Below are 13,264 nucleotides of genomic sequence, written 5' to 3' on the forward strand. Positions count from 1 at the left end.
GATTACATGACTTGTTTGGGAATACACAATGATAGATTCAGAATTTGGATTCATGTCAGCTGACTACTTTTAGTTGAAGACTGATACAATTCAGATATCACACTGAATGAAAAACAGAATAAAGCTATGAACTGAACTGTGTCTTCCCAAGATTCATATGTTAAAGCCCCAACCCCCAGTGTGACATATTCTCTCCCCCACCCTCCCAAGCCCTGACATAAGGACACAGAAAGAAGGTGGCTGTCTATAAGCCAGGAATAGAATCCTCCTTTCCAGTCTCCAGAACTGGGAGGAAATAAATTTCTGTTGTTCCTAAAGCCATCCAGTCTATGGTATTTTGTTATGGCAGCCCAAGCAGACTAAGACCTTGTTACTGAGAAGTGGGGCACTGCTGTAACCAATACCCAAAAATGTAGAAGTGGGTTTGGAATTGGGTAGCAGCTGGAAGAGTTTTAAGATTCATAATAGAAAAAGCCTAGATACTTATGAACAGACTGTTGCTAGAAATATGGACATTAAGGGTGATTCTGGTGAGGTCTCGGAAACGAGGAACATATTATTAGAAAATAGAAAAAAAGGTGAGATTTCTAATAAAATGGCAAAGAACCTGGCTAAACTGTGTTCCAGTATTTTGCGAAAGGTAGAACTAGTGAGCAATGAAATTGGATATTTAGCTGAGAGACTTCTAAATAAAGGGTTAAAGGAACGACTTGTTTCCTTTTGGCTGCTTATAGTGAAGTGCAAAGGGAGAAAGAACTGAAAATTGTTAAGCAAAAACGAACCAGGGCTTGAAGATTTAGAAAACTCTCAACCTACTCACAGATTGGGAAGGCCGGGAGGAACCTGCTCAGTGCCTCAGGGGTAGGCTGCCCTGGCAGAGTCATGTGGGCGGGGCCCCTACAAAGAGCCAAAGGATCAGGGTGCCCAGCAGAGCCACAGCGGTGATGCTATTATCTCAGTGGGCCTGGAGGGCAGAGTACTGAGTCAAAGAGGATTATTCTTGAGCCTTAATATCTAACAGAATTTGCCTTGCAAGGTTTTGGACTTGCTTGGGACCCATCATCCTTTCCTTCCTTCTGATTTCTCCCTTTTAGAATGGGATTGTGTGTCCTATCCTTGTCCGCCACTGTATTTTGGAAGCACATAACTTGACTAGTTTCACAGGTTTACAGTTGGAAAGGAAATTTGTCTCAGGATTTAACAGACCTTGAATTTCACACATATCTCATTTAGATAATATTTAGATGAGACTTTGGACTTTAGACTTCAGAGTTGATGCTAGAATGAGTTAAGACCTTTGGGGCTGTTGGGATGGACTGAACATATTTTGCATGTGTTAAGAACATGAATTTTGGGGGACCAGGAGCAAAATGCTATGGACTGAATTGTGAACCCCCCAATTCATATGTTGACATGTTAACCCCCAATGTTACTATATTTAGAGATAGGGCCTACAAAGAGGTAATTAGGGTTAAATGAGATCACAAGGGTGGGGCCTTGATATGGATTAGTGTCCTTATAAGAAGAGACACTAGACAGCCCCCACCCCTTCAGCCATGTAGGGACTTAGGAAGAAGGCAGCCACCTGCAAGGCAGAAAGAGAGCCCTGACTAGTAACTAAATCAGCTGGAAACTTGACCTTGGACTTTCCAGCATTCAGAACTGTGAGAAAATAAGTTTATGTTGTTTAAGCCATCCAGTCTTAGTATTTTGTTACGGCTAAGACAACACCCAAAGTTAAGATCTTAGTACTCTATCACTGCAGTGGACTTGTTATTTAAGGGATAGTATCCTTTGATTTTCAAATTGTTAAATTCTAGCACCAACTTCCTTTTGTAACATTTGAAAAGACCTTTCAGTCTCTTCAACAGACATAGAGAAGAGGCTTGTGGTTGTGGAGTTGGCAGGGGGTGTGGGGTGTGGGATGTGGGTAGGGGGAGGGAGGGAGGGAGGGGCTGGGAGTTTGGGGTTACTAGATGCAAACTATTACATATAGAATGGATGGACAACAAGGTCCTACTGTATAGCACAGGGAACTATATTCAATGTCCTGGGATAAATCATAATGGAAAAGAATATAAAAAAAGAATGTATATATATGTATAACTGAGTCACCTTGTTGTACAGCAGAAATTAACACAACGTTGTAGATCAACTATACTTCAATTAAAACAAAAAGAGAGAGAGAAAGACAGTCATACCTGTTAAGCTACTCTAAATTCCATTAGTACGGAAAGGGATATTTTAAGAAGACAAACAGTAAAAAGTTGTTTGTGTGAGCCAACTGCTGGTCTTTTTTGCTTATCTCTGCAAAGGTAGGGTTCACAGTGTGCTAGTAGTTTATTCCTTTAAGGTTGTACTATCAACTGGATCCTTCTACAAATGCCTAGGGGGTCTTCAAGGAGACATTTATAGTCACCATTTAGGGCAAAACATCCTTTCCCAAACCTGCCAAGAACCCTCAGTATATAACCACTTGCCACCTGTTCTTTGGAGATTGCTTTCGCATCATTACAAGCAAAGAAATCGATACCAAACCACTGATTTGGGAAAGAGACAAGATTGCACAGCAATAAATACATAAAGTTAGTCAAGCCCTACTTCTTAGTTGTTTTGAAAAACAGATAGCTCAATGTCCCTTTCTGAAATAGATACTCATCTTGCTTGCACTGGCGATCTTGTACCAATACAGGCCCAAGATAGATGAGGCCCCATAACTCCAACTGGTATAACAGCTCTTGAATGCTACACAGTATCTCAAAATTCCTTTTTAGACTCAACAGTAACGTATTAACTCGAATCTAGATCCTCTCTCTGCAGTTTACCCCTCAGTTTAATTTAAAAAGTGTGCGCTGGGGCACAGGGTCACTCTGCGAGTGTCACCAGAGGGTGAAGTGGCTTAGGTGCTGCAAATGCAGGGAGCAGCCAGCTGAAGGTCTGGTGCAAAAATATATTCTGTCTTGATAGACAGGCAAGACCAATCGTTTACCTTATCCATTAATTTACTAAGACACCATCTGGTCTTTCTAAGTCAAATTAACACGTACAAGTCCTTTAGATATGTTAATTAGTTTTGAACCAGTGAACAGAATCAGTAAAAAGGGACTATGGGAAGGGAGAACACTACCTTAAGTTTACACAGAGCTTTATGTTTTTAGAAACTCTTTCACATGCATTATCTTACTTGATCCTAACCTCAATCCCACAAAGTAGATGGATCATTGTTGTAAACATCTGAAAGAGGAGGAAACTGAGGCTCAAAAGATTGTTGTTCTCCTAAAATAATCTAGGGAAGAAGCTAAGGGATAGTGAAATAAGTGAATACCTATCAGGGGCATTTTGTTCTCTTTTAGCCAAACGGCCCCATAAGATGGGTATCATTATTATTCCTTTCTAAAGCTGAGGAAACTGAGACTTAGAATAGCAACTTATAACAGGGCTACTAAGTGGCAGAGTCAGGATTTGAACCCAGATCTTTAGGACTTCAAAGTCCATGCTTTATTTATTACATTGATGAAGCCTATGGCTTACTGTTACAGTGAATGTAATTGCTCAAGAATTCTTGATTTTAAGAGTTTTAGCGTTCTTAAAGAAGTGTGTTGTCTGGTATGGGTGATATACATTTAAGAAGTTAATATGTGACATAACAGACAAAGTGTAGGCTATGGAGTCAGAGAGATCTGTGTTTAAATCCTAGCTCTACTGCTAGCTGTGTGACCCTAAGCTTTATTCTCCTCATCTGTCAAATGGATAAAAAGATCTTAACCCCATGAAGTTGATGTGAAGATTAAATTATATGACACTAAAAAGTTCCTGGTACATCAACAAATATTGGTTACCTTCCTCTACAAAAATGTTTCTCCAGGGCTTCCCTGGTGGCGCAGTGGTTGAGAGTCCGCCTGCCGATGCAGGGGACACGGGTTTGTGCCCCGGTCCGGGAAGATCCCACACGCCGCGGAGCGGCTGGGCCCGTGAGCCATGGCCGCTGAGCCTGCGCGTCTGGAGCCGGTGCTCCACAATGGGAGAGGCCACAACAGTGAGGCCTGAGTACCGCAAAAAAAAAAAAAAAAAAAAGCTTCTCCAGGAAGCAGAGGAGTTAGAAAGTAGGGATAGAAAAGAGTCTCTTATTTGCTAGAGGATAAAGACAGAAGTATAGAATGGAAGGCACATAACAGACCTCATTTGTACAGGAAATCTTTGCAAACAGTCACAGCTCAAGTATTACCTACTTCAAGAAGAATTCTCTGGCATCGAGAGTCTGGGTTAAGGTCCTTATAAGCTCCCACAGAATTCTGTTTACTTCTATCTTAGCATTCAGTATACTGTGTTATGTCTGTCGCTTACATATCTGTTTTCTCCTCTAGATAATAAGTTAACCTCTCTTTTATCACAATATCTGGTGTAAGGTAGATGCTCAGTAAGTTTTTGCTGATTGGAGGAATGAAGAAAAATAAAATAAAACCAGACCCATCTCAATAACAGTGTGTCAGAGAAGATTAAAATCAGATTTATAAAATTTTCTTACCTTGACTGCATAGTTATTAAGTGGATCTTTTGCATATGAAGCTGTGTAGTAAACTGCATCGCCTGCCTCACAACATGGCTTGTCACTGGTTAGCCTGAAGTCTGACCAGCTGTCCACCCCAAAACGGAGCTGGTCTTTCTGTCCAGCCATGAAGAGGTCTTCACATTTAATAGCCAGTTTCTTCAAGGCATCTGTATGAAGGCTTCGGATTTTACCCACCACTTCTTCACGATTCTCAAGTCCTCGATAAAGTGCTTGTCTCTGTGGCTTCTGGATACTCCGGCCCTGTCTACAAGAGGGACCACGCCGGCTGGACAGGGACTCTGTGCTATTGGAAAATCTATCCTTAATACTGAGAGTGGTTAAGCTGGAGATGCTGTTTGCTGCTGAGGGCACAGGTCTCTCCTTGTGCAAAGGTCTCTCCAAGGAGTCATAAGACTCAATGTCCAGTCCCTTGAGTTCATAACTGATTGAAGAGCCAGCACTGCTGGCATCCCAGTTGGGGTCGATATCATAGGTGGGATTAGCCATGACACAAAGAGTAGTTTCCAGGGATTTTTGGAGGTCTTTGGAGATTGGCTCTGTATTGGCTCTTATGATCATTTTCTTTGGCAGTGGGGGTGGTGTAGGTTGAGAAGCATTAGGTGCTTCTTGGTCTGTTTTCCCACCAAAGGCAATGGCATCATCCAAAGCTCCCTTAGGCTGCCGTGGATGCTTGGGAGGTATCATGGCTGCTCTAGATTGCCCTGTATTGTTTTAAAATAAAGAAAGAAAGGGAAAAGAAAGAATAAGTAAAGTTTTCATTCTTGTTACATAATTGAAACTTAAGCAGAAATAAGGGAGGTGGCCACGAGAATATAAGAAGTCAATGCTTTAATCCAAAAATGGTAAAAGAAAACAAAGAACAAATAGCTTAATTTAAAGGTAAGAGTTCAAGACTTGATGGAAGCAACAAATGTGAACAACGTCTCTGTACTTCTTTGCCATAGGAACAGGGCAATGGGCTTTGTTTTCAAGAGGGAATTCATATTCTCCATTCCTGGCCCCAAGAGTTTTGTATTCACCACTCTAGAGTACTAACGAGTGACAGACACTCAAATAACTGTACTGTGACAGAACAGAGATGACAGTATTTGTGCATAAAAAAAAATTACTTGGGAGCATTATTAAAAACAATTGGGATTAGCAAATGAGACTGCTAGACTGGTGCTCAGAAGATACTATTCTATTCTTTTAACTTTGTTCCAAAGTTACATTGTATTGTATAGAGCACTTGTCATTCTCCATCCAATACATATGAATACAATTTCATCAACCATATTATTTCACTTCACTACAGAGATGGATTCCAGCACCACTTAAACTGGTCTATGTATAAGATCCCTGAGATTGTGGTAAGGGGAACCATGTATATGAGCAGTCAACTGCTGTTTCAAACATCATTCACAAACTCTTACATGATTCTGTTTTATTTTGGGGGACATATAAACTGTGATTTGAGGGGTGCTCCTTTTGAAATCTCTTACAACAAGCCCTAGTTACAGGACCAGTCATCTTTGTTTCCTTTCTAGAATTTATGCTTAGAAGAAGATAAAACGCATAAGTATGTGATCAATGACGCCTTCAGGACTTATTGTATAATGGGGAAGGAGCATTATTTTTTTAAAGACAGAGAAATATACCATGAAAGTTTAATAAAAGCTATTAAAATCAGTAATGTTACTAAAATGAAATCTCCACTCAATATTTCAGAGTTAGAGCACAATGCTCTGTTATGGGTGGAATTATGTCCTCTCTCCCAAAATATACTGAAGTCCTAACCTCTGGTACCTGTGAATGTGATCTTATTTGGAAATAGAATCTTTGTAGAGGTAATCAAGTTAAGATGAGGTCATTAGGGTGGGCCTCAATCCAATATGGCTGGTGTCCTTATAAGAAGGGGAAAATGTGATATAAAGACAGACACACAGGGAGAACACCATGTGATGACAGAGGCAGAGACTGGAGTAATGCAGTTGCAAGCCAGGGATGCTAAGGATTGATGGCCACCATCAGATGCTAGGAAGAAATAAGGAAGGATTCTACCTAGAATCTCAGAGGGAACGTGACCTTGCTAACACCTTAATTCTCCTCCAAGCTGCCAGAACTACAGGAGAATAAATTTCTCTTGTTTTAAGGCACCCACTTTGTGGTACTTTGTTATAGAAGCCGTAGGAAACTATGCTACTACTGATGATTAGACAGAACAGAAGGCATCAGATGGTCTTGAGGATGATAATGAATAAAGATCGTGGCTTGTTTTATTAAAAATCATGTCCTTGTAGCAATGCCAAGGGGAAGCACCATACAAACTGTGATTGTAACAACAGCATACTCCATTTCCCACATAAGCAACTCTCTTCAAGAACACCCAAGAGTTTACACAAACTATGACAATATATAAGCACACCTAAGGATGCCCTTTCTCCATCAATGGCATGTAGCAATATTCTTTTTTTTTTTGGCAGTACACGGGCCTCTCACTGTTGTGGCCTCTCCCGTTGCAGAGCACAGGCTCCGGACGCGCAGGCTCAGCGGCCATGGCTCACGGGCCCAGCCACTCCGCGGCATGTGGGATCCTCCCGGACCTGGGCACAAACCCGTGTCCCCTGCATCGGCAGGCGGACTCTCAACCACTGTGCACCAGGGAAGCCCAGCAATATTCTTTTACAAGGAACAGAGCTACATTACATATAAATAAGAAATATGAATATATAGACAGCATGAGAATGAGACAGAGAAAGAGTATGAGAATGCTAAACTCTAAGAGGGCCAGGACTTTTGTTTTACTAATTGCTGTACCCTCTATGTCAAAAATCAGGGCCTGTATTTAATTGATGCTCAATAAATATTTCTTGAATGACTAAAGGAATAAATATTTAGGGCTAAAAGAGGCAAAACTGTATAGGTACCTGTAACAAGTAAAGATACTGAATTAATAATTTACAAAATCCCCACAAAGAAAAGTCCAGGACCATATGGCTTCATTGATGAATTCTACCAAACATTTAAAGAAGTATTAAAACCAATCATTCACCAACTCTTCCAAAAAATATAAAGGGAGGGAACACTTACCAACTTGAAACCTATGAAAGGCCAATATTACCTATATATCAAAACAAGAGAAAGACATTACAAGAAAACTATAGACTAATATCCCTTATTACTAGGCACAAAAATCCTCACAAAATACTAGCAAACTGAATCCAGCAACATATGAAAAGGATTACACATCACAACAAATTTGGATTTATCCCAGGAATGCAAGGTTGGTTTAACATCTGAAAATCAATCAATGTAATACACCATGTAAACAAAATAAAGAGTGAAAAAACCTCACATGGTCAGCTCAACAGATGCGGAAAAAGCATTTCAGCAAATCCAATACTTTTCATAATAAAAACACTGAACAAACTGGGAAAAGAAGGGATCATCCTCATCCTGATAAAGGTCACCTATGAAAAACCAAGAGCTAAATTATACTTAATGGCAAAAGACTCGATTTTTCCCCATGAAGATCAGGAACAAGACAATGATTTCCATTCTTGTCACTTCTAGTCTACATTGTACTGGAGACCTAGCCAGGGAAATCATGAAAGGAAAAGAAATAAGAACATGCAGATTGGAAAAGAGGTAAAATTATCTCTATTCACAGGTGACATAATCTTGTATATAGGAAAGGCTAAGGAATCCACAAAAAAACTATTAGAACTAATATACCAGTTCAGCAAGATTGCAGGATATAAGATCAATATAAAAAATCAATTGTAACCTAAACAGACATTTCTCCAAAGAAGATGTACAGATGGCCAGCAAACACATGAAAAGATGCTCAATATCACTAACCATTAGAGAAAAGCAAATCAAAAGTACAATGAGGTATCACCTCACACCGGTCAGAATGGCCATCATCAAAAAATCTAGAAACAATAAATGGAGAGCGTGTAGAGAAAAGGGAACCCTCCTGAACTGTTGGTGGGAATGTAAATTGATACAGCTACCATGGAGATTCCTTAAAAAACTAAAAACAGAATTACCATATGACCCAGCAATCCTACTACTGGGCATATACCCTGAGAAAACCATAATTCAAAAAGAGACATGTACCACACTGTTCATTGCAGCACTATTTACAATAGCCAGGACATGGAAGCAACCTAAATGTCCATCGACAGATGAATGGATAAAGAAGATGTGGTACCTATATACAATGGAGTATTACTCAGCCATAAAAAGGAGTGAAACTGAGTTATTTGTAGTGAGGTGGATGGACCTAGAGTCTATCATACACAGTGAAGTAAGTCAGAAAGAGAAAAACAAATACCGTATATGCTAACGCATATGTATGGAATACAAAAAAACCCTACTGATGAACCTAGTGGCAGGGCAGGAATAAAGACAGAGACATAGAGAACGGACTTGAGGACACAGGTGGGGAAGGGGAAGCTGGGACAAAGTGAGAGAGTAACACTGACATATATACACTACCAAATGTAAAATGGATGTCTAGTGGGAAGCTTCTGCATAGCACAGGGAGATCAACTCAATGCTTTGTGATGACCTAGAGGGGTGGGATAGGGAGGGCGGGAGGGAGGCTCAAGAGGGAGGGGATATAGGGAGATATGTATACATATAGCGGATTCACTTTGTTGTACAGTGGAAACTAACACAACATTGTAAAGCAATTATACTCCAATAAAGATGTGAAAAAAATCAATTGTATTTCTACACACTGGCAATGAATAATCCAAAAGTTAAATTAAGAAAACAATTCCATTTACAATATCATCAAAAAGAATAAAGTATTTAGGAAAAAAATTAGGAAATTAAGTGTAAGAATTGTACATGGAAAACTACCAAACACTGATGAAGGACATTAAAGATCTAAATAAATGAAAAGACATCTTATGTTCATGGATTAGACTTAATATATTCAGATGGAAATATTCCTCAAGTTGATCTAAAAATTTAATGTAATCCCCATCAAAATCCCAGCTGGCCTTCTTGCAGAAATTGACAGGATGATCCTAAAATTTATATGGAAACACAAAGGATCAAGAGTAGGCCTCCCTGCCCAAATCTTGAAAAAGAGAACAGTCGAAGAACTCACATTTCCCGACTTCAAAACTTACTTCACAACTACAGTAATCAAGACTGTGGGGTACTGGCATAAGAAAAGAAATACAGATGAATGGAATAGAATTGAGAGTCCAGAAAGAAACTCATATTTATGGTCAACTGATTTTCAACAAGGATGCCAAGACAATTCAATGCAGAAAGAGAAGTCTTTTCAACAAATGGTGCTGGGACAACTTGGTATCCACATGCAAAAGAATGAAGTTGAACCCCTGCGTCATAGTATACACAAAAATTAACTCAAAATGTATGAAAGATCTAAATGTTAAGGGCTAAATCTATAAAACTCCTGGAAGAAAACATAGGAATAAATTTTTTCGACCTTGGGTCAGGCAATGATTACTTAAATATAACACCTAAAGCAACAAAAGAAAAGCAACAAGAGAAAAAAATAAATAAATTGGAATTCATAAAAATGAAAAACTTTTGTGCTTCAAAGGTTAACTTCAAGAAAGTGAAAAGACAGCCCTTAGAATGGGAGAGAATATGTGTAAATCATATATCTGATAAGAGACTTGTATCTAGAATTTATAAATAACTCTTACAATGAAAATATAAATAACCCATTAAAAGTGGGTAAAGGATTTGCATAGACATTTCTCCAAAGAAGATATACAAATGGCCAATAAGCACATGTAAAGGTGCTCAGCATTTCTCACTAGGTAAATGCAATCTAAAACCACGAGACATCACTTCACATCCACAAAGCTGGCTTCAATTAAATAGATGAGCAAGTATTAGTAAAGATACGGAGAAATTCAAACCCTCATACATTGCTAGTGGGAATCTAAAACGGTGCCACCACCTTGGAAAACAGTTTGGTAGTTACTCAAAAAATAAAACACAGAGTTACCACATGACCCAGCATTTCTAATCCTAGGGATATATCTGAGAGAAATGAAAGCATATGTTCACACAAAAACTTGTACTCAAATGTTCACAGCAACACTTGAGTCGAAGTACAAGATAAGAGCCCAAAAGTGGAAACAACTCAAACGTCCATCAACTGATGATGAACGGATAAACAAAACGTAGCATAGCCACACAACGGAATATTATTCAGCCATAAAAAGAAATGAAGTACCGATATGTGCTACAACCTGTATGAACCTTGGAAACATTATGCTAAGTGAGAGAAGCCAGTAGTAAAAAACCACATATCATATGATTCCACTTATATGAAATGTCTAGAAATACACAAATTCATAGAGACAGACAGTAGATTAGTGGTTGCCATGGCTCGGGGGAAGGGAGAATGGAAACAGACAGTGATTGTTAATGGGTTTCTGTTTGGGGTGATGAAAACGTTCGGGAATTAGATACTGGTAGTGGCTGTAAAATTCTGTTAACATACTAAAACTCGTTGAATTGCACACTCAAAAAGGGTGAATTTTATGGTATGTAAATTATATCTAAATAAAGCAAATCAACAATCCATTTTTAGAAACCACCATAAATTCAGTTTTCAGTCATATCTTCCCATTTTTCTGTGCTCTTAACAATACGAAGGATGTAGGGGCTTGGCATTTACTGAACTCTTCCTGTGATGGTGAGGCCTCCCTCCCAGTGGTCAGCAAAGTAGGTCAGCCCTACTTTGCCTCAGCTAATGTGAGAAGTCAGAAGCACAGTTTATTTACAAGATGACAGAAATATGCTTTGTAACAAAACTTCATTTTCCACTTGCTGACTCAGACAGTGGAAAAAGTCAGAAGTAGTGAACTGCACCGGCACCTTATCTTCCTGTCCTGACTACTGTGGCAGTGTCCTGTTACCACTGTCTCCAGTTTTGCCTTCCTCACCACACTAGCCATTAGAGACTTTATTCAAACACCAAAGCTGATCATGGCACTCCTCTACTTCAAAAATTCCGTCCTTGAGAATTTGGACTTGATCCTGGGGATGGAGTTTTGTTTGCTTCAGCACAGAAAGCAAGGCTTTTATGACCTTGCCCTGGTTGTTCTGTTCCTCTCATAGCATTTCCCCTTGTGTCATAAGTTGGGGCTACCAAACTGCTTGTGGTTTCTCCAGCACTCTTGGCTACTTCATGTTGTGTCTGTGTTCATGTTGACCCTCTTCCAGGAATGATTTCCCTCTCCTCTCATCTTTAAACATTCTGCCTCTGAGGAATGTTTCTTACTCCACTTTGCAAAACTGACCTCTCCTTCCTTGGGACCACAGATACATTCTGTGAACGTTTCTCTCTAAGTACTTAGAATACTTGACTTGTGTCCCTGTCTGAATTCCCCATGGGTTTGTTCATTGAGGACAGAGACCTGCCTCATTTGTACACCCAGGACAAAGCAAAGAGTCTGGCTCAGGAGGAAATGGAAGGAAGATAGGAATTAATAGAAAAACTAGAAACATGAACCTATTCTCACTCCTTCCAATGTGGACCTTAGGAGAATCTTTATGGGATGGTCATTTTCTTTCCATTTTTCTAAATCAGAACAAACGAAAACAATCATGGACACAGAAGGAATGGAGGATTCCAAAAGTGCTTTTCTTTTCTTTTAAATGACCTCAGAACTGACAGGTGAGACAAGGTCTATCAGCAGCAGCAGCTCTTTAGTGCTTATCAGAGGAGGTAGAAGAGGGCTGATCATGCCACTTTCCACCACCTTCAGAATAAAGTCCAAACTCCTCAGGAAGTTGGTCAAGGCTGTCGGCCTTATCTACCACTATTTCTCATCAACCCTCCCACAAGAATCACTCAATTCCTGTTCTTTTGATATGCTCCATGTTTTTATTCTTACATCTCTGCCTTAGTAAAGGTGTTCCGTCCTAAGCCCAGCTCAAATAACCCTTTCTCTACTGAAACCCTCCCTCCTCTCTAATCCCCACCTCCAAACTGGGAGCCATCCCTTCTTCCTCTGTGTTCTCTTACCACTTTTCACTCTATGATAGCATTTTTAGCCTTTTATAATGTGTATTTATTTATTTATTTATTTTTTACATTTCCTCAGAACTTCGGGCACGGTGTGAGACACGCAGCAAGTGTGCAGGAAACAGCTGCCAGGCTGAAGGGCAGAGTGTCAGCAGAGTTGGTCATCATTCCGAAATGAAAATGGACAGCCAAGGCAGCAAGAGGGTAAAGATAATTAATAGTGGTTTCTCTCCCTAAACAGTGGGATATGGTCTCCTGGGAGCTAAGATTTCCACATGGGAATAAGAGATGTTTGCGTTCCAAATGAAACCATGAACATTCTACAGCCCATGCAAGTAGGTCAAGCCATTCGCCCAAGTCTAAAAGCGTCCTGTGTTTTTTAATTTTTTTTCTTCTGAGAAGGACAAGTTCTCCTAACTGAATTCCAATCATCTGGGTCAACGTTTTAAAAGCTTGGTATCTTAGTTGTTTTTATTTTAAACTTTTAATCCTGTACATTCTTCTCAAGCCTCCGGGACCAGACGCTAAGCTCAGCTTTCAGCAGGCCTGATATAACATCTCATACTCTACATTTTTGTGGCATGCCAGCTCTCTAAACAGAAAGAAAAATAGATTGTGTTCTAAACCTTGCCTTATAGACTAAAAAGTTCTTTTGGACAAATATATTTGACTAAACCACA

The 13,264-nt window shown here is 39.7% G+C and overlaps 1 protein-coding gene and 1 long non-coding RNA gene across 2 annotated transcripts in view; one reads left to right on the forward strand and one right to left on the reverse strand.

Annotated features, from left to right (window-relative positions):
* The window catches only part of LOC111177852 (uncharacterized), a 38,436-nt gene that overhangs the window by 20,077 nt on the left and 5,095 nt on the right, over positions 1-13,264 (forward strand). The window contains exon 2 of the long non-coding RNA XR_016392032.1: positions 12,664-12,788. This is a non-coding gene — a long non-coding RNA (uncharacterized LOC111177852). The remainder of the gene's footprint in view (positions 1-12,663; positions 12,789-13,264) is intronic.
* Positions 1-13,264, reverse strand: part of PEAK1 (pseudopodium enriched atypical kinase 1) — a 64,170-nt gene that overhangs the window by 18,299 nt on the left and 32,607 nt on the right. Inside the window, exon 3 of the mRNA XM_022580119.3 lies at positions 4,526-5,271. Coding sequence (XP_022435827.2) covers positions 4,526-5,271 — 746 coding nt within the window. The remainder of the gene's footprint in view (positions 1-4,525; positions 5,272-13,264) is intronic.

This window comes from Delphinapterus leucas, chromosome 2 (assembly GCF_059928025.1).
Source record: "Delphinapterus leucas isolate spDelLeu-1000000601 "Yukka" chromosome 2, BTC_Dleu_Yukka2, whole genome shotgun sequence".
In the NCBI taxonomy this organism is placed as follows: domain Eukaryota; kingdom Metazoa; phylum Chordata; class Mammalia; order Artiodactyla; family Monodontidae; genus Delphinapterus; species Delphinapterus leucas.